The sequence below is a fragment of the Argiope bruennichi genome, chromosome 2 (genome assembly GCF_947563725.1).
Source record: "Argiope bruennichi chromosome 2, qqArgBrue1.1, whole genome shotgun sequence".
Lineage (NCBI taxonomy): Eukaryota > Metazoa > Arthropoda > Arachnida > Araneae > Araneidae > Argiope > Argiope bruennichi.
The window spans coordinates 130766959-130794639 of NC_079152.1; the positions used below are offsets into that span (position 1 = coordinate 130766959).

At 29.0% G+C, this 27681-nt stretch overlaps 1 protein-coding gene across 1 annotated transcript; it reads left to right on the top strand.

The window, feature by feature from the left end:
* Positions 1 to 1441: 1441 nt before the first annotated feature.
* LOC129956781 (2-hydroxyacyl-CoA lyase 1-like) lies at positions 1442 to 26815 on the top strand. Its single transcript, XM_056068726.1, has 17 exons — positions 1442 to 1841; positions 3619 to 3723; positions 5124 to 5164; positions 5520 to 5600; positions 7900 to 7972; positions 8299 to 8376; positions 9342 to 9549; positions 17120 to 17255; positions 17932 to 18037; positions 18177 to 18260; positions 18631 to 18732; positions 22765 to 22818; positions 23054 to 23154; positions 24567 to 24725; positions 25479 to 25589; positions 26022 to 26205; positions 26603 to 26815. The coding sequence occupies exons 1-17, from the start codon at positions 1797 to 1799 to the stop codon at positions 26633 to 26635; spliced, it is 1701 nt and encodes a 566-aa protein (XP_055924701.1). The 5' UTR covers positions 1442 to 1796; the 3' UTR covers positions 26636 to 26815.
* The last annotated feature ends 866 nt before the right edge of the window (positions 26816 to 27681 follow it).

Below are 27681 nucleotides of genomic sequence, written 5' to 3' on the forward strand. Positions count from 1 at the left end.
AATTTTAGTAAATATATAAGTATTAAAAATGAAGTTTCTTTAAATAATAAATTTAAAGTCTAAGCACTTGAATATAACAATTATTCAATATAAAACTTCAAAATAAACGCTCCCTAAAACCAGCAGTAGTGATCACCCCGAAAATTTCTCGTCCACTCTTTAATAAAGGTGTTATTTCCCTCCCCTAAATAAAATTTTGAATTTTTGGTTCAGGTTGTGTATGCTTTTCATTGCATTGGAGGACAATAGTTACGAAATATTGATTTTAACATGAATTAAGCATTTTTACTGAATCACGATAAATTCAGTAATTTTTTTAACGAAAAAATTCTGACACGTAATAATAGGTATCCGAAAATCGAATTTGTGCTTTATAAGCGAATTAAACCAAAATTTAACACAGCCATCGTTAAGGACAGATATTCCGGAAGTGTGCTAAAACTTTGCATGTGTGAACGTGAATTCACCCCTTGTAGTCACAAAGTCACTTACCAAAATTTTATATATTTAAATCGCTACATTTTTTACTTATAACGCTTAGAAACTTCTGAAAGTACAAACCGACGAAAGTCAATCCCTTTTCAGATTTGGTTCCAAATCTGATAGACATCTACACTTCAGATGTTAAATATATGATACCAAATTTTATTCATTTATTTCTCTTCATTGTACTTACGTTAATTCTTATTCGGATTGCAGTATCGGCAGATTTCCTTGGAATGGATTTCGCCGAAAATTTGATAAAAATCTATAAGTTTTGAGTACTCCAAATTTCTTCACTCTAGCTCAAAGCGTTTTAAAATCGTGAGCTCGAATTTTTGAGGATTATGATCTTTCTTGTATACTTTCCATACTTGTGCCGATGTTTAAGACAAACGACTAATAGTTTAAGACTATAAGTTTTGTTTTATGATCATTTGTTTTATGGTCTTTTCTGTATTATTTTTTTCAATACATCGTAAACATATAAACCGAAATAAAATTTGTAACTTTGCGGTTGAGGATACCTATGTCTGCTTTGATTTCGAAGTAAATCCTGTATGTCAGGTTAATGAAGCGATGGATATTTTTTTTATTGCCCTTGTATATACTTTTATTTGTATTTCAATTACTGACGAATGAATGATCATCTCTATTCGGATAACAATTTCTTCTTTATTTCTAGACATTCAAGTCGAGAGGACCTTGCGTTTCCCAACTCTAGTGCGATTAAAATTGCATTTATTATTGGGTAAGCTGAAAATATAATGGTTTTATTTTTATAATTTATAGTTCAAAAATAGCGGAAAGGTAATAACAAGATGAATGATAATGCACAGTTGCTAAAGTTATAATTTTCTGATAATTTCTTGATTGTTATCTTGACTATTTCTATTGCAGTCAATCGTTTGTTGCCACCACTCTTGGTTTATCATTTCTCTCAAGATCTACAATGAATTTTCGGCGAGTTTTTTAATGTTGGCGAGTTTGTTAATGATTTTGTCGTGTTTGGCGAGGAACCGGGACTTTACTTTGAAGACTTGCCGCATTTATATTAACTACAATAACTTTATTTATAAACTTTTTCTCTGAAAATGATATAAAAAATCAAACTTTATTATCTATCATTATTTTAGCTTGCTACGTAGAGCCAACCTTCTTGATTAGGATTTTTTTTTTTTTCCAGATACTTTTGAATTCAAAGTACATACTTTCCTCTTATCATCTGATCAAATAAAGTTATCTTATTTTACAATCAGTTTTCCTCCTTCAGTGTGTTGACTGTAGGAAAATTGATATTATAATATAAAACAGCTATGGCCTCTACTGTGTCAGTTGTTGCTAAAGCTCTTAAAACACAAGTTAGTTCTTATTTTATATTGTATTAAACTGAAATAATAAAATGAATGTTATACTTTTATAAGTTTTCTTTAAACTAACTTAATAAATAGCATGTATAATAACTTATAAACTATTTGAACTAAATTAAAAGTAAATACTACTGTCTGTAACTATAAAAATTTCCAAAGTTATTTACTTTTCTGAAATATATGTATAAATTCATTTCATAAATGAATCAGACTTTGTTATTATTTGTCTTTCTATATAATTTCAAAAATCCAAAATTTGATTAAAACTAATGTATATTTTGGAAATTGTTATGAATCGAAAGAGAATGATTTTAATTTTTAAGAGAAGGAATAGAATGTTAACTTTTAAAAATATGAAACTGTACAGTTGAGTAGCACTGTGGAAGTGGACATAAAAACGGATTGTCTTTCATTGTATATTAATTATTACAAAAATGTAAAATATACTAAATTTTATCATTGAAATAACCATTTCAACTGATATTTTTCACTTGTTAATTATATTTTTAATACTTTCTTACTTTGATCAATTATTATAAAGTCAAAAACAAGGCATCTTCTATTTATAAAATAATTAAAATCCCACAAGAGGCAGGCATCTGATCAAAGTATTGGCATGAGCCGCCCGCTCGCATATGCAAATGCTCAATTCTTCTGTGTATCTAAAGGCAATGGATTCAAGAGATTTTATCCAGACTTTCTTATTAAGTCAAATTACTAACATTATCATAAAATTATCACCTTGTGTGGGGGGTTTTTTCCCAGTGTCAAAGATTATTATCTGAAATTTTCATAGGGTTTTATTCTTTACATGCAGAAAGAATCTTACATGTGAGACTTGATGGGGTGATTTATAAAAGGGATATAGCCCAAATATGATTTTTGTCATCTGATTGGCTTCAAATTGTTATGTTTGTGCAAAGTAGTCTATGCGTCGCTCCAAATAGGTTGTTAACAGGGTCGCCTTTACAAAATTGGGCACTTTGGATTTTGAGTAATTTTATATTCTATTAGAACCGTAATTTGAGAGCTATAGTCTAATGACAATATATATATCTAATAAAATAATTATGAAATAAAAATGTTTCCTGTTTTCTGATTAACACTGACAATGTAGTAAATTAATGCTTTTTCAAAATAGGATTTTTCAAGACAATTTTTATAACATATGTAACTTCCCTTACATTCGTAATTTAAGTTTTCTCAATGTTTGTTTCTACACAAATATTTTTTGAATGATATGCTTACTTATGTAATATTACGAAATTTGCAGCTAACTAGTTACAAGCTATAACTCCATTTTTTATTTCTATGTGTTTAAAACTCTATTTAAATACTTTTTAACTCAAAATTAAAATACAATCACTACAAGAAATTTCTAGGCTTAGTTAATCAACATAAGCTACAGCTCAATAAGTCCGTTCAATGAAACAGCCATCAATATCTAATTTAGCCAGCATGCATAAATTAAAAAAAAAAAAGAAAAGAAAACTGACTGAACTCCAAGAGTTTATCTTTTAACAAAAAGTAAAAGGAGCATTTTAATTATTAATGGTAAATATATTACACAATATTTAATCTCATAATAAAAGTTAGAGCATAATATTTAAATAACTAAATTACCTCCCTTTCTTGAATATATTTTTCTGAAAGTGTTAAAACAAAATGGATAATTTCATTTTAAATTTGTATTAGAGTCAATTTTTTTTTCCTGAATTTCTTTTCCTTTGAATAAAATTCTTATAAATTTTAATTTGTTTGCTTCAAGGGTATCAAGTATGCATTTGGAGTTGTTGGGATTCCTATAGCTGAAGTTGCTTCTGCCCTACAAGAAGTTGGAATAAAATTCATTGGAATGCGAAATGAGCAGTCTGTGAGTCAATTAGCGCTTTCTATTATTATATTTTTCTACTTTTTAACTTTTAATCCACAAAATTTTGTTTCTGTTATGAACATTTCTAAAATTTTTATTTTAAACAGAATTTTTGAGAAAATGTCATTATTTTTTTTTTTCATTCTTAAAATTGATGTATTTAATGAGCCATTAATGGGTATTTTATAATTATTTACTATATAACTCCAAAGGATTATATTTTTTTATATCAGAACTTTTAAAATAATTTATTTTTCAAGTTAGTTTGCGCATGAAAATATTTTCACTGATTTGCTTTTATTAAAAAGATTTTGTCACAAACTTAAAAGTAAACAAATAACTTTTTTAAAAAATTGAAAATTAGAGATTGAAAAATTTAGTTTCATATATTTCTGTAGGAACTTTTTGAAAATATTTTAAGTATCATTTATATACGCGTTCATTCCTATGATACAAATTAAAATTTTGTAGAACAATATTTTTGCTGTAATTAAAAATAGATTTTGCAAAATAATATAAAGACAGATGAATAGAATCTGAAATATTTTTATTCTGAAGTTTCTAACTAAATTTGAATTTTCTTTAATTACTTTTCTTTCTTTGAAGTCAAATATTTTCATTTATTCACTATAAAATTTAATGATGATAAAAAGTTTTTATGGTGTATTAAAATGCCATACCATTAAAATACCAGTTAGTAATTGGATTTTTTAACAAATGTTATAATTTCATTTTTCCATTTGCCATGTATCAAATTTCAGTATATCTCTCTCATACAAACTAGAACTGTTTAAAGAGAATATTATGAGCTATATTTGTATTTAAAAACTTTTTTGAACTCCTTTATAAAACTGGGATTTCTTGTATTATTTATTTAGCTATCAGCATTTACCATTTATTTCTTTTTGCTGTTATACTTAAGATATTCCTTTTTGTTGTTGTTGTTGTTGGTATTTCTAAATTTGTGAATACACCTAAAAGTCAATAAATAAAAAAGAAAAAACTTTTCTGCTTAAGTTCATCCTGATATGATAATTCATATTTATATTAATCTTATGATACTTCTGTTAGTACTTATAGGCTTGTAAATGAAATAATACATTTTGCTTCTTAAAACTATTTATAACTTATTATATAGTTATAAGTAGCTACATTCATCATCATTAGTGGTAAAATTAATCTCTTTAAGAAACATTACTAAGAATGTTGATTAAGTGGACTTGGCAGAATTATGATACATATCCCTGTAGGAAAATACTATTGGTTGCCACTTTTAATAATTTATTTTCTACTTTAACTTTTTGAATTATTTTAATACTGTTTTTACATTGAACTATTTAAACAGTACTGATTTCGGAAAAAAATTGCTGATTTAACTGTATTCTTTTCGACATTTGTAGGCATCTTATGCTGCTGGTGTTTCTGGATACTTAACGAGAACGTAAGTTTTAAATTATAATAACAATGATTATTTAAGAAATTTGCAGTTTGCTTCTTTCAGAGCTATATATTTATTAGAATGAAACTAATCAATAGTGAAACATATATTTGTTAGAATATAATATTTTTCAATTTTAAGATATATTCTCATCTGTTCGGATTTTATTTTATCTTCAAATGTGTATTGCTGTACCTATGAATGTGACTAACATTTCTTTTAGTAATTATTTCATTTCTGTTTTATCAGATGTAGGTGATATATTATGATTTTAATATATTTTTCATTTGGATGTTATTTTTGTACAACTATTGTGCAACAAATTTTAATTTAATATTTTTCTTTTCTTTTATAAAAGGCCTGGAGTATGTCTTGTTGTTTCTGGACCAGGTTTTGTTCATGCATTAGGTGGAATGTCAAACGCTCAGATTAATGGATGGTATGTATCTAAATTGTGAACCATTCATAAATTGATAATTTCATATTTACAATTGCACTTACATCGACAATCAGCGAAAAAAAATTTCACGTTAAACATGATAATGTTTGTGGAATAAGATCAATTATATCCATTCTCTTAAAAACATATACTACATACAAAGAATGATTTCATATGTATATAAAATTATTGGATGTTTCATTTTAATGTTGCATTAAAATTATTGGATGTTTCATTTTAATGGGGAGAGGGGGTCAAAATTCATGTTGGTATTACCAGCAGATAAAAAAGAATATAACTTAAGTATTGGATAATTTTAAGTATATTTTAATAGTTTCTTGTGTATAAATCACATACCAGCAATTAAATACCAAAGATGTCATGTTTATTGAAACCGGAAACTAATTGATAAAAATGTCATATTAGTCATAGCTAAAATTTGACTGTATTCACCAGTGACCTGCAGTTAAGCTTAAAACTCACCATTAGCAAGTAGTTAATATGCAAATACCTTTAGATTCATTTTGAAGACAGTCGTATCTTTTTATAATAAAAATTATAAATGAATGTTCTGTGGTAGGAAAAAAATTAATGATTTTCCCTTTGATTTCTTTCACAGTTTGTTTTTCTCTGCCGATATCTCTCCTAATGATGTGTTTGATAAATTTAATACAGAGTTCAAATTTTGACATTGTGATTGCATAACTCTTACATTCATCTTGTATTCTCTATTTGTGAGTTAGTATGTTCATATATACACCAATGAACAGACAATATACTTTTTGAAAAATTTTGTCTAAAATTTGATATAGATGTACAATTTTGCTTTAAAACTTCATGTATAATTTCAATTTGCTTGCTTGTTTGAGTTTTTGTATTGTTTATTTCAAACACATTTAGGCATAATTCTAAACATTCATTTTTCAAAATCATAGAAATTTAAAATTTCATCAAAATCTTACGATTGGATCTTTGAAAATTATGCAGTTAGTACAATTCATGTAGAAAAAGATTGTAGTTTCTTTTTAAAATGCGAATATAGCAAGTTTTCATAAATATTTATATTGATATCTTATTTTATTTGACTATCAATTAATCAATAATGCCAAAGATGTGAAAAAATTTAGTAAAAGAATTTTAGCACAAGAAGCCAGCATTTTCTGACTATAATAGCTCCATAGCAGCAACATTATTCATACATTTTCTAAAAATATGTGGATAAAAAAAAAATTTCAGATTTCAAACTTTAAATTTGTATTAAAAAATTTGAGTTTCATTCTCAACAATATCATTACTTTGAATTGTAAATAAAGAGATCAGATTTATTTGGTGTTTATTTAGCTTTTATTTAAACTATAATCTTATGAAATTTTTTTTAAAAATATTTCAGTATATATTAATATTTAGTAATTCTTTTGGACCATTGTTATAGCTTTAGTATAACAATTGTGTCTGCAGGAATAATTTTTTGAAAAGTATTGATTATTTTGAAGAAAAAAAATTTAGTTATAAAGGTACAGATAATCAAAAGCATTTTTAATAATATTAAAACACATTATTATGAAACTTTTCCAAAAATCTGCAAAATCAGTGAGTTTGATGTAGTGGATGTACAGTGAAGCAATCCAACAGTAACAAATACCACAGATTAAATAACAAAGAACAACATTTATTCAACACACAAACACAGACAACAAAGCACAGGTGAAGCATACTCAAGAACAGCACTTACAATAAATAACAACACACATGTAACAAATCAGTCATAAACAACTATAATAGTACAAAACACTCTGAGAGAATCCCATAAAAGAGAGCCTCTTCAATATCTACTATTTTTCACTGCCTACTCACTTGAGCTAAACTCAGCTGCTTACTCACTAATTACAATGTTCAACTTAATAATGACTAGCTCTCCAGATGATGACTCAATACTTGACTGAACTGCAGCTTTGCCCCCTGGAATTTTATAGTTTCCATGGCAGGGAAAAGAATGTTCTAAAAATATTTTCATACTCATACCCTAATGAATTTATTGCTAAAATTCCTGTAAATTCTTAAAATTTCTATTTTTTTCACCAAATTTGTTTTTGAGATCGGGGGTCATTGATCCAGCATACATCAAAACTATTTGTAAAACTTTTTTTCACAATGGAATGAACTGTGCTGGAGAGCAACATTACAAATCTATAATTATATTAATTCTTATTGAATAGTTAAACATTAAAAAAAAAAAAAGAATGAAGCTAAAACTTTTATAACTTGTTATGTTAAATATATAAAAAAAAATTCCTTGTAGGCCAATGATTGTAATTGGTGGTTCTTGTGGGAGAGATCAAGAAGGCTATGGTGGCTTCCAAGAATTTCCCCAGGTAATTTCCTGTAATTAAATACATGTTAATTAGCTTGTGAGGCATTTTTAAAAAATTTTCTCAGGTAAAAATTCAGTTTTATGAGCAAACTTATCATTTTTTTTTTTTTACTGTATTTGTGCTTGTGTGTATGTGAAAATGTTTCTACAGATGCTTTGATGCATATATGATAAAGTACAAGTGAAAAATCATTTCACAATTTTAGTAATGTTGACTGCATAACTTAATTTCTGTAATTTTTTCAACTATAACTTTTTTTTAAAATGCATATTTTGATATTTTTTTATTATGTTTGTGCTTTATTAAATATCTGTATATTACAATAGGTTGAAGGTGCTCGTTTGTACAGCAAATATACGTGTCGACCAGCAGATATTACTCAAATACCTTTTCATATTGAAAAAGTGAGTTAAATCTGTGTTTTTTTTTTTTTCATAAGTTATGCTCTACTTTCTTTTCATAAATTATGTTATATTTGGATAGCTTATGTATTCAACACAAAAATTTACTGGGATAAACAATATTGAAGAAACAATGAAAAAAATATAATAATATTTACAAAAATCTAAACAACTATAAATATTGCTAATATTTTTATGTGCTGATTATGTGACTGGATATAAAAAAGCAGCATATTTCTTAAATAATGTCAATATTGTGTTTTGTTTTCTATTGTTTGCAAAATAAAACATTCAGCTACATTGTTAATTTAATTTTCTTCATCAGCAGCCAAATTTCTATTTGTATGAGGTAAAACTTGAAATTTTTTTAACATATTTTATTATTTATATTTTTATTCAGTCAGAAGTTTCATAATAGTTTTTGTACTGATTACTGGCATGAAATCTAAATACTGTAATATTTTATTATGTTATTCATATAGCCAAAAATTAAGTTACTTAGCCATAAATTTTGCCTATTTTTGCCCTTATCACAATAATATGAGATTTTATTTTTACTTTGCAAAAAGCATATTTACTGATATATTATTTGAATAAAAATCAATTTTTGTTATCTTAAATTAATTTGAATCTCAAATGTGACATGAAATGCCCAATAAATGATATAAATCTTCATGATATTTTCTGGATTCGGAATATCGAGCAATATCATGGAGATATTGGAGATCTTGTGCTATAATATATATATATTCCACAGTTGCATTCAATATATAAATTTGACCAATTTTTGAAGAAACTTTGTAAAAATTTTCATTACTATTTTTCATTATTTTCTAGCATATCAATTGATTTATTTCCCTAAACATTTTAAATCTTTTATGTTTGTAGGTAGAATGCACAGTTGTAGTTTTCTAAATTGTTTGAAGATGTTTGTAATCTAAATATTTCATTTGGGTAATTTTTTTCAGGCTATAAGATTAAGTACTTTTGGACGCCCAGGTGCCTCATATATTGATCTTGCAGCAGATGTAATAGCTCAGGAAACACCTGAATCTTCAATAGAATATCCACCCAAGTGTCCAGAACCTCCTATTTCAATGGCTCCATTAAGTCTTATTAAATCTTTAAATGATGTTTTAAGTACTGCTGAAAGACCATTAGTAGTTATTGGAAAAGGTAAATTTGCTATATTTATATATATATATATATATATATATATATATATATATATATATTATATTGTTACAAACATATAATATTGCTTCCCAGCACGGTTAGTTCAATCATTGAACAGGCCGTCGTTGTACGATCAGCTCAGTTGGGTGCTGATCAGGGTGTTGCGTCTGTGGTGATGTTCATGTAGAGTGTAGTGTAAAGCATTTCATCGCTATTAGAAAAATAAACTCTTTATTACACTATCAACTATCGGAACATCGCTGCTTAGCGCACGTATACACAGAACGGGGATTCCCCGGGAGAAGTATTAACATAGATTGTATTAGGGAAAGTAGATAGGTAGAGCTTTAGAATGACATGATTAAAGATGGCGCTACGATCACTACATGAGTATCCCCCTAGTGAACAAGGAGAACGACAAATGTAATAATACAAGATAATTATACGCGCATAAAAATAAAACATCACATAATACAATAAGTATAATATAGGATAATGGTTTCAATGGTAAATAGAAATTGAAGTAAATAGATGCAATAATATATGAAATACATAAAATTACAGTTACAATATATATATATATGCATAACAATTTATATCTCAGTAATTAATCTCGTTGGAAAATGGACATGACGTCCACTACGAGTGGTAGTTGGTTTTGTCGGTAATTGTTCATTTTCAGAAGAAAGTTCACCTTGAGTTTTATGAATAGTTGCAGGTATAGAAGGTAACGAGTCATTAGATCCTGTCAACACATATGCAGGTTTGACACGGTCTATGGAAACTGTTACATTTTTATTATTAACTTTTAATACAAAAGTTTTATCTTTCCTGCTGATTACAAGGTGTGGACCAGTGTAAGGAGGTGAAAGAGGAGGTTTAACACTGTCCACTCTCAAAAATACATGAGAGCAAGTACTTAAGGATGGATGAATATAAATAGGTTTAACCGAGTGTCTAGACGTTGAGATAGGATTTATAGATTGCATTAGTGCTTTGAATTTTGATACATAAGTATCTGTTGGTACTGATAGATCTACTTTTGAGGTTAAAATGTCAGAAGGCAATCTGAGAGTTGTACCAAAGACTAATTCAGCACATGTGGCATTTATGTCCGGTTTAATTGCAGATCGAATTCCGAGTAAAACTATGGGAATAGTTTCAGTCCAGTTTGGTTGACAATGGGCTATAATAGAACTCTTAAGAGCCCTGTGGAAACGTTCTACAAGTCCATTGGATTGGGGATGGTAGGACGTTGTACGGATTCGATTTGTACCCAAAATATTATTCAAATGTCTAAATAGATGTGAATCAAAATTTTTACCTTGATCTGTAGTTATAGTTACTGGACAACCGAAACGAGATATCCAATTATGAATTAGGGCTTTACATGTTGTTTCAGCAGTTATATCTGAAGTAGGAATAGCTTCCGGCCATCTGGTAAATCGGTCAACTATTGTCATACAATATTTATAACCATCAGATAGTGGGAGTGGTCCTATGAAATCAATGTTTATATGGGCAAATCGAGCATCTGGCAAAGCGAAGGTGCCTATAGGAGATTTTGTATGTTTTTGAATTTTAGAACGTTGGCAATTATGACAAGATTGAACAGAATTTTTAATAAATGAATTCATGTTTGGCCAAAAATAACGTTTAGTAATCAGCTTTCTTGTTGCTCGAATGCCAGGATGAGAAAGATTGTGAATATTTTCAAAAACTATTGAACGAAAAGAATTTGGAATGTACGGACGAGGTGAATTAGTAGATAAGTCACAATACAAGGTTACATCCTCTAAGGGAAAATATTGCTTTTCTATTTTACAATTTGAAGACTTCAGATATTCTTTAAGTTCAGAATCATTTAACTGTGCAAGTGAAATGTCATTAAAATTTAAATTTTTCTTTGAAATTGAATTGATTTCAATGCGAGACAATGCATCTGCAACAATGTTTTCTGTACCCTTGACATAACGAATGTCGGTAGAAAACTGGGATATGAAGTCTAAATGTCTCAGTTGACGAGGTGAGCATTTATCCGGCTTTTGCTTAAAGGCTTCAGTAAGGGGTCTTTGATCAGTATAGATTGAAAATTCCCTACCTTCAAGCATGTGTCGAAATTTTTTTATGGAAGCATAAATAGCAAGAAGTTCTCTGTCGTATGTTGACCAATTAGTTTGACTTTTAGAAAGTTTCATTGAGAAGAATGCAATAGGTTCCCAAATTCCATTTGAAAGTTGATTTAAAGAGCTTCCGATAGCAAATAAGGATGCATCAGTCCACAGACTTAAAGGAGCTCCAGGAATCGGATGTTTGAGTAGGGTAGCTTCGGCAAGAGCTTTCTTAGCATTAGAAAATGCCTTATCAGCTTCCTCAGACCATTGCAGAGTAGTTTCAGATTTTTTTGCTGGCCGTGGTGATTTCTTTTTGTTAGTATGGCCTTCAAGAAACTTAATCAAAGGTGATAATATGTGAGCTGCCTTGGGAAGAAATCTGCGGTAAAAATTAAACATACCCAAAAATCTACGAAGTTGAGTAAGGGTAGTGGGTCGTGGGAATTCTTGAATTGCACTAACTCGATCAGGAATTGGAGAAATACCTTCTTTGGAAACTTTAAATCCTAAAAAATCTAGGGTAGGAACACCAAATGTACACTTAGAAGATTTAATTGTAAGTCCATAATGGTCTAATTTTGAAAAGAGAGCTCTGAGATGTTGTCTATGCTCTTCGATTGATTTTGAAGCAATTAATAAATCGTCAATAAAAGCATACACACCATCTAAATCTCTAGTAACTTCATCAATAAATCTCTGAAAGGTACTTGATGCATTGCACAAACCAAATTGCATCCGAGTGCTCTCGAAGAGTCCGAATGGAGTACAAATAGCTGTTTTATGAACGTCCTCGGGAGCAATCGGAATTTGATGAAAAGCTTTTACCAAATCAATATGAGAAAAAATTGTGGTTCCATGTAGTTCGCTAGTAAAATCCAAAACACTGGGAATCGGATATTTGTCCTTTTTGGTCTGAGCATTAAGAGCTCTAAAATCACCAACAGGACGCCAATCGTCACTTCCTTTTTTCGGAACCATATGTAGAGGAGAGGCATAATTGCTATTGGATGGCCGCATATGGCCTAAATCCAACATATGCTGAAATTCCATTTTAGCGATTTTTAAGCGATCGGGTGCTAGCCTACGAGGTTTTGCATAAACAGGAGAACCAAAAGTTTCAATATGATGCATAACAGAATGTTTTACAGTTTGGTTTGCACATGGAGCTTTAACAATATTAGGAAAATCATTCAATAACTTTGAAAAATCATCATTACAAAATACAGATTTTACAGAATGAACATCAGTATTATTAAGAATAGCATGAGCATTTATATGTGTATACATATCATTTAAACAACGATTTCTTAAATTAGGTTGCAAATTAAAATGATGTAAAAAATCTGCACCAATAATTGCAGTTTTAATATCACAAACATAAAAAGGATAAACAAATTGTTTTCTTAAACCTAAATCTAAAGATAATAACTTCTGTTTATAAACATTTATGATGGAACCATTTGCTGCAAAGAATTTTTGAATCGGAATACACAGTTTATCATTTCTAGTCGCAGGAATCAAACTACAATCACTGCCAGTGTCAACAAGAAAATTTACATTTGATTTTCTATCGCGAACAAAAAGGCGACGAGAACTACTGGGCGAGGCGTATGTCGCCGCTACTCCTTGCCGTTGTGGTTTGGCTGATAATTGCAAGGCGGAATGCATTTTTGCGCTTTGGAGTCGTACTTCCGATGATACCAACAGATATCATTATTACTGGCAGGGCTTTTCCGTCGAAACCGAGGTTGGCGATTCCGTGAATGACTTCTGGAATGGCGACGTATCTGTGCAATTTCTTTACGCAACATTTTAATTTCTGATAACAGTTCAGAATCAGCTGTAGCAGTTGCATTTGAAACAGCACTTACCTGGTTTGGTGTTATATCCAGTATTTTGTCGGCTATTTCAGAGGCTTTTTGAGGTGTCAAAGGTTGTATTGAGGCAAGAATCGATTGCACATTAGATGGTAGTTGCTGAAGAAATAATTCCAGTAAAAGAGAATCGGCAATATTGTGACTTTCGGCACGTCTTTGCATAATTCTTAACAGCTCGGACGGCTTTCTATCATGCAACTGCTCTCCAGCCAATAACTTACGAATTTCCTGAGATTTTGATTCTCCGCATCGGGAAATTATCTCAGATTTAAGTTGGCTGTAAGGGTCAGTTGCATCTGGCGAAAGAATGATATCGCGCACAGTTATCGCGATTTCAGGTGGCAAAGTGCTCACGCAGTAGTTGAATTTAGTGCGAGAAGCTGTAATTGGCTTTGGAATAGCCAATTCAAATGTTGACTCTACCATCGTAAACCAGAGGGAAGGGTCGGACGGAATGAAGTTAGGCATCTTCACCGCTGAGATTTCCTCCATCATGAAGTGCGCTTTCGTTTCAAAACGAAACTTAGTAAGATAATATTAATCAAATTGAATCAAAAGAGATGCGTGATTTCTTATCCGGGTCACCATTTGTGGTGATGTTCATGTAGAGTGTAGTGTAAAGCATTTCATCGCTATTAGAAAAATAAACTCTTTATTACACTATCAACTATCGGAACATCGCTGCTTAGCGCACGTATACACAGAACGGGGATTCCCCGGGAGAAGTATTAACATAGATTGTATTAGGGAAAGTAGATAGGTAGCGCTTTAGAATGACATGATTAAAGATGGCGCTACGATCACTACACGTCAGTGATCTCAGAGTGTGGTAGTCATTTCGCGATAAACTTTGCTACTTTGGAGACAAAAGAGATATTACTGGAAACGAGAATTTTAGCAATTCAGTCAATAGGAAGCGAGATAGGCCTGATTAGTTCAGAACCTTCTCTGTCCGCCTCTCGGGAACTATATTAAGCTGCAGTAATAAGTGATAGTCGTTAAGTCAGTCGTGTATCGAGTCGTCGAGAAAATAACGAAGCAATGTGGAATAGTTCAGTGAAGAACAAGCGTTGTGTGGAGCTCAAGAGATTGCTGAATTGAGCGGTGTGCCGAGTCCTGGTGTCTATTGAGGGAGCAGCATCGATTCGTGTGGTAGTGAGTCGGCAATTGGATACAGCTAAGGAGAGGAGACAGTAGAGAATTGCAGACGTTTGGAGAGGCCGTAGAGGGAAGCTACGCAGATTCCCTCCTTCTACTGAATTCTGTCTGGCCTCTTTGTGTGCTGTGGTTGCTTTTATTACCGATTATTACTTGTGAGCTATTGTTTGTTGTAGTGCGTTGCCTGTGTTCGTCTCGGCTGTATATTTGTCGTCGTTGTATTAGTGTCTTCGTGTTTAATAAAATTCGTCATTTGTTATTGAGGCCTGCTGATTGTTTTCATACCATACACTCACTGCAAGCGACCCCGGTGACTTTACGGACTTAGTGGAATTGAAGTTCCGTAACAATGTATGTGTGTGAGAGAGAGAGAGAAAATGTATAATTATGATAGAAGCTATATTTGAGAAGCCGGGTAGCTCAATGATGTTGCTGTGACTGTACACAAGATGTATGGATGCCTTGAGCTCCCGTCTAATGATGTGGTGGCAGTATGTGGATAAAATGTTTGAAGCTATATGACAATAGTATTTTTAACTTAACAAGAAAATTTGTAACTGTTGCCTTTTTTTTAATGTGAATATTTCAAAAATTAACATGACATTCAGAGAAGATAATCAATGTCTCAAACCTGATGCTGGGACATCAATATACATAAAAAATTCAATATACATAATCTGAAGATTAACTTGTCCGATATAGTGGATGTGCAGTGAAACAACCTAAAAAGCTCACTAACAAAGAATGAGATTTATTCAATACGAAAACATGAAAATAAAGACAACAAAACACATTCAAAACATACATGAGAACAGCATTTTCATTAAGTAGTTTCATACAAGCAGCAAATCTGTAGTAAACAGACATTGCAGCATAAAGCACTCAGAGAGAATATTATGGAAGCGTCTACTCGCTTGAACTGACTCACTACTAACACAATGTTCGGCTCAACACTGAATGTTGTTCAGCACATGAACACCATTCTGCCTCAATACTAGACTGACTTCAACCCTGTCTTCTGACTTTTCATAGTTTCCGTGACAAGTCAAAAGAGATTCTGAAAAGATCCTCATAACTGTCATTTTAATGGGGCTTATTACCAAAATTCTTGTTGTTTCTAGAATCTTAAAATTTTGTTACCTAGACTGGGAGTAATTGATCTGCATCCGTTCAGCAATCATGAAAGTCATCTGTAAAATTGTCTTCCTTACCAGGTGATCCACTATACTAAAAAGCAACATAGTTATAATATTCTCCTTAAATCCTTTGTCTTTTTCATCGTTGTTGTAGAAAGAAATAATATTCTTTCTACTCCTGAGATCACAGCTGGATCCAGAAAATTCAATACTTTGTGTGAAACTATTGTAATGCTGCCATTTGTGTATGTGTGTGTGTGCGTGTGTGTGTGTGCGTGTGTGCGCGCGCGTGCGTGCGAGTGAGTGAAATCTGGAGAATGTCTACATATACCAAATACCTCGGTGAAAGACCGAATATTTTATTATATTCTTATATATTCGGACTATCACCGGTCTATTTCTACAATCATCACGCACTGATGGTGAATGTTGAAAAAAAAATATTTTTATTACTTTCTTAAATCATACTTTATTATTAAAACATATTATGAATGATATATGTCAAAATAGGAGGAAACTATAGTAATTAAACTATTGAACTTAAAGCTATAATATTAAACTTAATTATGTGATTGACATTATACTATCTTATTTGTTACAATAATTTAAACTGTTATGGTATTTTGAATTGCACAAGAGTTCCTTGCTTTTACAATTGCATTTAGCAATGAAACATTTCTTTTTACAATGACAGCATGTATAGTCCTTGCCTTCCACTTCTCGAATTAGCTGCAGTGGCTTCTCCCAGTGACATTTCTGGAGAAGAAATCTCATCTATGGAAAGTAACTTTTCTTTATATATATATATATATATATTCCTATTACTCTTCAAGATTTATAACCATTTGGCAACCTTATGTGCATACAGCTTTCTGTGGCATGGTTCAGGCAGTTTATCTCTGGAGTCACCCTGCATTTGAGATAACTAATTACAGGAACTATTATTTTGTTAGACCTGTGTTGCTTATGTGAATGACCTATCTTGCCTAAATACTGACATTCAATAATTAAGTGCTTCATTTTTAATGTATTTGGAATAAATTATTTTGCAACTGAAATATAATAAAATAATTAAAAATATTTATAAATTATTTTTAAAGTGACTTAGCTGGTAGTCTTTTTTTTTTTTTTTTCGACAATGCATTTTTGCAATAAATAAATAAAATTATTTGTAATATAAAATTATTAGTAATATTTTGGCACTGAAATGGATGCTTCATTATTATTATAAGAGCTCCAGTGTAATATTATGCTTCAAGTAAATACTTTTTTTTCCTTTCTGAAGGTTCAGCTTATAGTCATGCTGAAAATCCTGTCAGACAATTTATTGAACAGCATCAAATTCCTTTCCTTCCCACACCCATGGGAAAAGGTGTCGTTTCTGATCGTAGTCCATTGTGTGTTTCCTCTGCCAGATCTAAGTGAGTTATCATTGTTCTTATTTTAATTTTTTTAACCTTTCTTTATTCTGAAGCAAAATCTTCCATCTTCATAAAGTTATTATTAGTAACAATGATTTGAATTCAGTTCCAGTAATTAATTTGTATTGAAAGGGATCAATAAGTTAAGGTGTCTGTAGATAAAGGTTATAAAGAACATAATGGTACTTTCATATTCACAATAAATAATTGACAAAACACCCAAATAGGATGACTTCTCAAAAAATGGTGGAGGCTTTATCGTCATTTCTAGATATATAAAAAAGCAGTTGTAGTACCATTAAAATATTACTGACCTTCCTGTATGGTTGGGAAATGACCAGGAAAAGTGTCAAAAGTTAAAAAGTAAGTTGAGTGTCAAAAAGTAAGACACCAAATATTGAAGTATTTGGGATGTATATGATATTTATGATATAATGTATTCTTAAGTATATTGAAACAAACCTCAAGCATCAAAAAAGTTATTTAATAGTCAATATTTCTTATTGTTGTTGATGTGAGTAAAGTCAAGAAAGGATATGGACCTTTTTGTTTTTGTACTTTCATTGCTAGACTGCATACTCTTGACTATTCAGTACTCCACACAACTCCATACATTGGCAATGTAAAAGAGTAATATATTATTTACATTTGAAGATTATATTTATTTAAATTCCAGAGCACTTGCCAGGGCTGATGTGATATTACTGTTGGGAGCTAGACTAAACTGGATACTTCATTTTGGCAGGCCCCCTAGATTTCATCAGGATGTCAAGATATTACAAGTAAACAAATGTTTTTTCATTGTGTTCTTCTTTGGAAACATAATAGATAAATTATTCAGTTTGGTTATCTTATCTGGCACTTTTCTGTATTAGTGTGTTTATTCATTCTAAATATATTATGTATGTGTATTTATATTAGGTAGATATTGCCATGGAGGAACTCCATAACAGCAAGCAAGCTTCTGTAGCAATAGCTGGTGATGTAGGAGCTGTTGTACAGCAAGTATGTCATTTTAACATTAAGTACTAATATTAATTTTACAAAATATATTTGTGCCAAATTTGGAGGCTACAGACTAAATATAATACAGATTTGCCTGTAGATGGCCATCACGGAAATACACATTCTCTTTTATTAATGGAGCAATTTCAATAAACATGAGAAAAAATTATTTTCCAAAATATGTTTCTTTAATTTAGAAAAACTTGATTCTTTTAGTCTTATCATACTTAAAGCTATTTTTTTGTAACATTTCTATCTAAAAATTATTTTTATTTTCTTGTGGAAAATTTATTTTATCTCATTTTCTTTTTTATGAAGATATTTTCACCATAAAATATTTTATTTCAAGTATTTCTTTTGAATGATATAGATAAATGAAGACCTTAATAAACGCCAGTGGAAGTTTCCCCAGAAATCAATATGGTGGACAGAATTAAATGAAAAGAAGTCTGCAAATGCTTCTGCAATCCAAGTAAATATTTTTTGTGTGTGTGTATTTACATCATTTAACAAGTTATTTTAGTTCATTACTGTATTTATTGCCATTAAACTCTAGTCACTTGTTGAAAGTTGTATGCATGTTTAAATTAATTGGTAGTTTAATATCTCTAAAACAATAGATATCAGAAAATTCAATTTATTTAAAATATAGGGAGATTAAGTATCTAGTGACATGAACATATAGTTTTTAAAATATATTAAAGTTTGAAATGTGATAAATGTGTTTCATATATAATGTATTTCTTTTAGCAATTTTTTCAACCACTTCTTAATGAAGAAAATATGTTTTATATCCATGATATGTTACAATTTAATAACAATGATTAAACTTAATTCAATACAAAGAAGAAAGTATACAGGTAAATTACAATTAAAGTTGCACCTTCAAAATGCTATAAAAAAAGCATCACTGATGAAAATGACATAATATTTCATCTGAGTATCATATGGAAATTTGTTTTGAGGAAGGAAGAATAGTTTGAAAATTGACCAATAAAGGGCACAGTACTCGTCATAAATTAATTAAAATGGATTACTAGTTACTGATTAAAAGATATGAAATGTTCAACGTCCATCCACCAAACAAGTGGTGCCCCAGCAGATAGGGAAAAAAAATCTGTTTTAACTGTCTCTAGGCCTGAAACCGTAGAAAAAGCAAAAAGTGATGAAACCATCAAGGAAAGAAAGTCTTACTTAAGAAATGTTCAATATAATATCCATTTTTCCATTATTGCCCTGTCCAGTTTTCTCTTACGAGCTGAAAGCACAAAGTAGCATGTTGCACAATAAATCGGAGCGTTTCAGTAGTGATATTATAAATGTGTTGTTTAATGCGTGTTTTCAGTTCACCTAAATTCACAATCGGGTCTCCATACACAGAGTCTTTAGATAAACCTTCAGCCAAAAGTCGCAAGAGTTCAGGTCAGATGATCGTGGCTGCAAAACTGTTGCTCCAAAATGTAGATTCTGTAGCTGCTTCACTGCAATGTGCCATTCTGCATAAAAATTGGGCTATCCGCACTGCTGTAGTGCTGGGATGTGCAGTTGAACAAATGAGCTAGTTGTGCAAAAAAAAAAAAAAAAAAAATCATAACATGTTTCCATTGACAGTACAGGATTTAGGACCCAAAGGACCAATTTCCTCGAGGAGGCTGGGAATAAAAGGTCAAACGATAAATGCTACTGTAAACCCACATGATACAATGACCTTTTGAGAATGAAGATACTGTGATTGCAATTCAAACAGATTCTCTCTTGCCCATATTCTGCAGTTTGAATATTAAAAGTACCTTGAAAGATAGCAGTGGGCTCATCTGTCCATAAAATTTTCCATCACCATGCATTACCCACTTCCATTTGAGCAAGAAATTGCAGTATGTAAGCTTTTCGTTTTAGCAGATCAATAGGAGCAACTCCTGAGTATGTAATTTTGAATGGATAGCATTGCAGGGTGTTTTGTAAAATTTTACAAACTATGTTGTCAAGCATGTCTAAAATTTAGGAAAACTTCCTGTATATTTGACAGTCCTAAAGCACTTTTTGCAATTCTGTATCCACATCTTCCACTGATGTCAAAGCGGTTGCTTTCCTCCTTTTGCCACATATCACATCAAATCAACCCGTCTCTTCGATTTTATCAATCATCTTCTTTGGATCGAATGCAGTCATCAGACCAGAGCTACCTCTTAAACCCTTTAATGTCTGGAACTCCTCCAATGCAATTGCCACACAGTTCATGCTCTTGTAAAAAATCTTCACAAAAAGAGCCGAATCCTTCTATAATAGAGTCATGAACAATTTTCTCAAGTACAGAATAACTGCATATTCCTTTCCTTACATCACAAGTGTGATGTGCGCTGCACAGGTCTTTTTTTAGTTAGACTCTTAAAATTAATATACCTTTTAAAGCATTCTTTTTATAGCATTTTATTATCATAGCATAGTGACATTTATGGGTCAAGTTTTGAACTATTTTTTTTTTCTGTCGCAAAAGAAATTTCCATTATTTACGTATGCTCGGCTGAAATAACAGGTTATTCTGATAAGGAATTCATTTTTTACTGCCTTTTGAACATGCAGCTTTAATTATAATCACTTTGTATATCAATGTCAAATAATCACTTAATAAAAGAATTACTTCAATTAAAAATTTTAAAAAATTAATTAATTAATTTTATTTTAAACCTAATTATATGGCATTAGTTGCAAGGTGAAAAGTTAAATTATTTTAAAAAAGAATCAATGTGTATTAATGAATACAACTGTTTAAAGCATTGTCTAACATTTCAGAACTGTATCTTATTGCTTCTAATATGTTTTTCTCTTTTTAAGAGAACTGAATGCATCCATAGAAACAAAAATAACGTTATATCTGTTCGAGAAGCTCTGAAAAATGTATTTGATTGAGTTCTGTGTAATCCAATTTTAAAAATCATGACTTAAGAATATGCTGTAAAAATATTGCAATCTCAGTAGAAAGTTGAGAAAAATGTTTGGATTTCATTAGTTTATGCATTATTAGTTTTTCTGAGATTATATGATAAACAATTGTGTGATTATCATATTGTGATATGTTCCATTTTCAAGTGTTTCTTTTGATGGATATAGATAAATGAAGATATACAGATAGCAGATAAAGATTCATAAACAGTAATAATCTGTTATCTCTTACTATAGAAAGAGTGCATGTGTATCATATTTTGTACATTGCCATACTAAAGTAGAGTTGGAATATTTTAATACAGTATTTACTTTTAGTGTTTAGATCAATATTAACCCTGAATATATATTTTTGGTAATTGATATTTATGTTGTTGTAAAAGAACAACACTTCAAGGAATAATAATAAAAGGAATTCATATCTCAGAATCTTTATTAATCCCATTACGTTCTTACAAAGTTGGGTCAGCTTCCTTTTTTCCTAAAATGAACTGATAAACGAATATTTTTAAAAACTGATAAACGAATACCATATCATAATGATTATTTTTATAGTGAAATAGTCTTAATCATCAGTATTTATATGATAGAATATAATTTGAACATCTCACAAACATTATTCTGCTGAACTGAATTAAGTCATTTACAACATTTATGTATGTATCCACATTCTCATTTCGACAAAATATAACATAATATATTCCCTTAAAATTTTATCTTATATTTATCACTGATTTTTAATATTTTTTAGCATAGTTGAATATAAATCTTGTGAAGCTGTAATTTCAATAATGATTTTTTTTAAAATTTGAATGCATATGACAAATGAAATATTTACTTTATGATAAATTTTAATTACAGAATTTGTATTCAGACAATTCAAATAGGTTTTGGTTTCATTTCATTCACATAAACAAATATATGGTATATTTATTGAGGTATGTTTTACTTTTAATGGCAAATGCATCGCATTTGTATATTAAGATCTTTGTGTTGATATTTTCTGAATAAAATTTGTTATTAAATTATTTATGATTTTACATTATACGAAATACTTTAAAAAAATTTCATTTTTTTAAATTCTTATTGTTAAACTTTAAAAAATTTTGAAAGTTATAATGATCTAGTAATAAGGTTTTAACTTTGGACTTGAGGGGTTCAAGTTCAAAACTCATTCTTCTAATGATTCATCTTGCATATGGATGTGATGTACATTGAATCTCATGCAGTGGGTCAAAAATCCTGACTTATGTGATGCAGGTGTTAATAGCATGCATCTGCAGTTCAAAATTATAAGATCCGTCCTAAAATACATCTGTTTGATATTTCAATATAAGAAATAATTAATTCAAAATAATTTTGTTACACATAAAATTTTGTTTATTATCTCTCTCTCTCTCTCTCTCTATATATATATATATATATATATATATATATATATATATATATCATAACTATCTATATCTTTATATAAAGTTTTATTTTTAATTAAACTTTAGCCTGTAGAGGGGTTTTTTTTTTTTTTTTTTTTTTTGCTAATTTAACTAATAATTTTCCTTTGCAGAAAATGATTGAGGATAAATCAACTCCTTTAAACTATTATGCAGCTTATCATGAAGTAAGTTATGCAAATCTAATGTATATAATTTATATGTGTTAAATTGTTCTATTATAATTGAAATTTCTAAAAATTACATGTGAAAACAACAAATATTCATAGCTTTAAATCTTTGGTCTTAATGTCATCTATGTTATGAATGTCACCTTAAGATAACATTGTATATAAATTTATCTATTATATACTTTTACTATTATTATAATTATAAAACAAGACATATTTTAAATTGATTTAGATTCAGTCTTTGATTCCTTCTGATGCCATAATTGTCAATGAAGGTGCAAATACAATGGATATTGGTCGAACCATGCTATTAAATGATCTTCCACGTCATAGGTATGTAATTCTACTTGCATCTATTGTATGTTAATCTATTCTGCTTGCGCCTATTGTAAATATTAATTTGTCTTTCTGAAAGAAAGGAAATATGTGACAACTATTAAATATTTAAAAAATATATATCCTTTTGTGTTTCAGTCTATTGAAGTAATGAATTAATGTTTTAAATTCTTTCCTACAAGTTTACAACTATGAAATAAACTGAAGTATTCACTAAAATTTATTTAAATTTAATTATCATTTCATTTGAAGCTAGAATAAACTGAACTTTTGGCTTTTTATTTATGAATGAATATGTTCATGAGAAAAAAAAGTGTATTTTGTCTGAAAATATGATTTTTCTCCTATCCATCTTTCTTATTTTTGCTCAATCAAAGTTACACTTGTTCCAATTTTATAAAATTAAAATAGAAATGAAGTCTACAATAGCTCCTGAAATAATATGTAAAATTACCTTCAAGTAAAAATATTTTTAATATAAATTGTTTTAATTAGGATTGTCAATAAAATTTGTCTACAGTTGCAATAAAATAAAAATTAATTAAAATCAGATTATTTTTTGTTTTTATGTATATATTCATACAAACTGTTAACTTTGCTTATAGATATTTACTACAGAATGCTTCTTTATAATTCAAAAAATATATTTGTATTTTAACTTTCCTCTTTAAAAAAAATAGAAACATGGAATCAATATTTGACTATTCTTTCATCTTGTAATCATTAAAATTCTTATATACTACTGTATATTTAAAAACTTCAACAAATTGTTTTAACTTATTTTTTAAATTGCTGATTCTTTTAAATATTCATATTAAAGCAAAGTTAAACAGGAAGTAATAACTTAAGAGTAATGTATTGTATTACTAAACGATTTCATTTGGATATCAGCCATATGAACTGCTCTAGACTAACCTTCTGATTTGTTTAAATATTATTCAAATAAATTCTGATGGCACATTGCATTTCATTCAGTATTACAACTTACTACTTTTCTCTATGTTAACTACTCTCTTTTTCTCTATAAAAGTCTCTTTTAGATAAATTTCAATTTCATAAATTGCTTTGAAATAATTATTTTCTTTGCTCATTGTTTTTTACCAATATTTTATGGATATAATGAAAAAAAAATTGAAGATTCTCAGCCAATTGATTTTTTAATAATTTTTGAAAAGTAATTTATGCAAAAGTATGTTTATGATTTAAACCTATATTTATTCAGAAAAGATATCAATTAATTTAGAGCTATAAAAATATGTGCAAAAATTTTGACTTGAAAATATATTCATTATATACTTAAAGAAAAGTAAAATATTTGTTCAAAGTAAGTATGCTGAACAAGTTGCTTTTTTTTTTTTTTTTTTTTTTTTTTGAAAAAACTAGAATTTGTATCTGTTTATTTTTCTTAGACTAGATGCTGGCACATTTGGAACAATGGGAGTTGGCTTAGGTTCAGCTATAGCTGCAGCTTTGTGGTGTGAAGATCATGCTCCAGAAAAAAGAGTTATATGCATTCAAGGAGACAGTGCTTTTGGTTTTTCTGGTATGGAAATGGGAACAATTACCAGGTAAATCAAGTTAACTAAATTGTGAAGTGTATATTATGTTTTATTTTTACATATTCCACTAGCGTTTAAAATTATAACATTTTTGAAATGAAGTTTAATTTATTGACACTTTCTCTTCCATTAATGAAATACATGGTGGTGAATTTATTTACGAACTTTTCAGGAGACATATTTCCAAATTAACAATCTTGAGATATGAAATGTTTAGTCTAATGTAATTTTCAGCTAAATTTGTTTCTTAGTTGCATTTTTACATAAATGATCCTCCCTGGTAAAATTGCATCTTGTTTTTCTTTCCTTCTTTTTCCCGTTAAAATGTTAAAGGGTCAAGTCTTTTTATTTTAAAATAAAATCAATAGTTTCAATTTCTGAAATTATTATTTTTGATAGAAACACATTATCTCAAGATAATAAATTATCTTTGGTGGGGGGAGGACCTTTATTTCTCACATTAAGCAATATTACATCACTTGCATTTGAATTGGATTATTATAAGCATTAGCATCACTAAGTTTAGATTATTATTCTCTAAAAGTTGTCCAAATATAGGAGCAAATATCTTTGCTATCTTTCTCTTGAACATTTAGCTTGGAGGATTTGATGTTAAGTAATCAGGTATATAAAACATATACCATGTTTTGCTAGTTGCTTTTAAACATTTTATTGAGGTTTCAGTTAGTTAAAAGTATGAATTTGTGATTAAATAATTTTATAAATATATAAAATGAATTGTTTTATCTTGATTTTTTTTAGATATCGCCTTCCAATTATTGTGATAGTTTTTAATAATGGTGGAATTTATTTTGGACTTGAAGAAGATAGTTTCAAATCACTTCAGGAAGGTGATGCACATTCTGCCCTCAGGTAAAGTTCATGTTTTATAAAGAATTTATATATTATATCTGCATAAAATTTGTATATCTAATGTATAATTTTAAAAATGTCTAAATCGTCTCATCTATTCCTAGAATCTAATTAGTTAAATTTATTTTTCAATATCCAATTAATCATTCTTATTGATATAGATAAATTAATTTTAAAAATATTTTCAATAGATTTTACAGCCCTGCCTTGCACTTTTGTTATATCTACTAATGTTCCCTCTATATCCGAAAGTTTTAAATGAATATCCATGTTATTATGTTCATTTTTATTAAGAAATATGCCTATGCTTCTTTATTACTATGGATTAAAATAATCAGAATAAAAATTTTATCTTGATTATGTAATAACTTTTATCCATTTTCTTTTGTTCCATTGCATATGACACATATATTCTTTATTTGGTACTTTTAGCATTCCACCTAATTCCCTTTCACTTGCTGCCAAATATGATAAAATATGCGAAATGTTTGGTGGAAGAGGATTTAATGTGAAAACTGTTGAGGAACTAAGGACTGCTGTGACTGAATGTTTGAAAATTAAGGAACCATGTGTTATAAATGTAACGATTGCACCTTTTGCTCAAAAAAAAGCTCAGGTACAACAAAAATTTCCCTTTTTAAAATTAAATTCATTTTAAATTTCTATTTTATGTAATGACTAGGTGTGTACTCCACCATTGTCTTAAATATATATCATAATGTAATAAGAAAAATTATTCAATAGGTATGGTTTTTATTTTCTGATTTTGTTTTCATGTTTTAAAGTAAAGTCCATCCATTCTTCTAAATGCGAGTGTTGCTTGTTTTTTGTTAAAAACTATTTTTAAAAAAGGAAAAATGCTTCATTCTTTCACTTAAATACAAGAAATGAAATATGTTAAATTATAAATTAAATATTAATGTTTTATTATAAATGTGTTTTGTGTTCATTACAAACTACCATATCTTTCATTTGACTTCCATAATAAATGAATATCTTTCCTATATTTACAGGAACATCCATGGTTGACTAGGTCACATTTGTAAAGATTCGTATACAGCAGAATTATTATATTTTTCTCATATATGAAAACTGAAGACAAATGTTCACTATTATAATTATAAATTGTTCTATGTACATGAATAATTTTCTGTTTTGTGTATTCATAATTGTTTTCTTTGTATTTATTGTAATATGAAAATAAATAATTATATTTTTCTACCAAATCTTCATTTTTAATTTGTTCAAGCTCTGAATGTGTATAATTGTATGAATTTTAATCAATAAGTCAATCATATTGTGATCATTATATTCTTTTTCATTTTTCTTTTTAAAATGCAGGATTTTACCCTTTTAATTTTTTTACCAGCCAATCATGTTGATTTTCCTTTTATATAAAGGAGTATTTCACATGCAACTAAAAATAGATAATTTTGTAAAAATAATTTCATTATTAACTGTTTTCCACATAGCAAGCTCTTTTCCTCTTAAGTAACTAGCAAAAACGAAACTGTAAAAAACACTTGTTTATGTCATAAAAGCATGGTATTATCTAATAAACTCTTTAATTGATTCTTTATAGATATCAGTTTAATGTAATGGAGTTAAAAAGATTTTAACTCTGTTATTGCTTGGCATTTTGCCTAAATATTGTTTTTAATGAGTTTTTTTTTTTTAAACTTGAATTTTATTTTCTGCCAATACTAAAAAATATGACTCATAAAAATTAGCTTCATATTAAATATTTATGAGCTATTTGCTAATATTTTTGAACAAAATAAATAAAAACTTGAATATAAAAAAAAGATTATAAATTGCTTAGGACTGTTTATAAATAGAAAAATTATCAATTATGTTTATCTATATCTATATTACTTTCTTTCCTTAGAAATCCCTCTCTCTTTTTTCTTTTTAAGGTACATATGTATCTTCTCAAATTTTATAAAGAGGAAAAATATTATGAGGCATCAATTATTTTATGTAACAATACTATGAATGCTGCAGATCATTTATTGTACATTATCATTTATTGTATTACTAGCTGCCTTTGGCGACCAGCTCGGTTCACCAATCTTAATGTTTGTTAAAATTT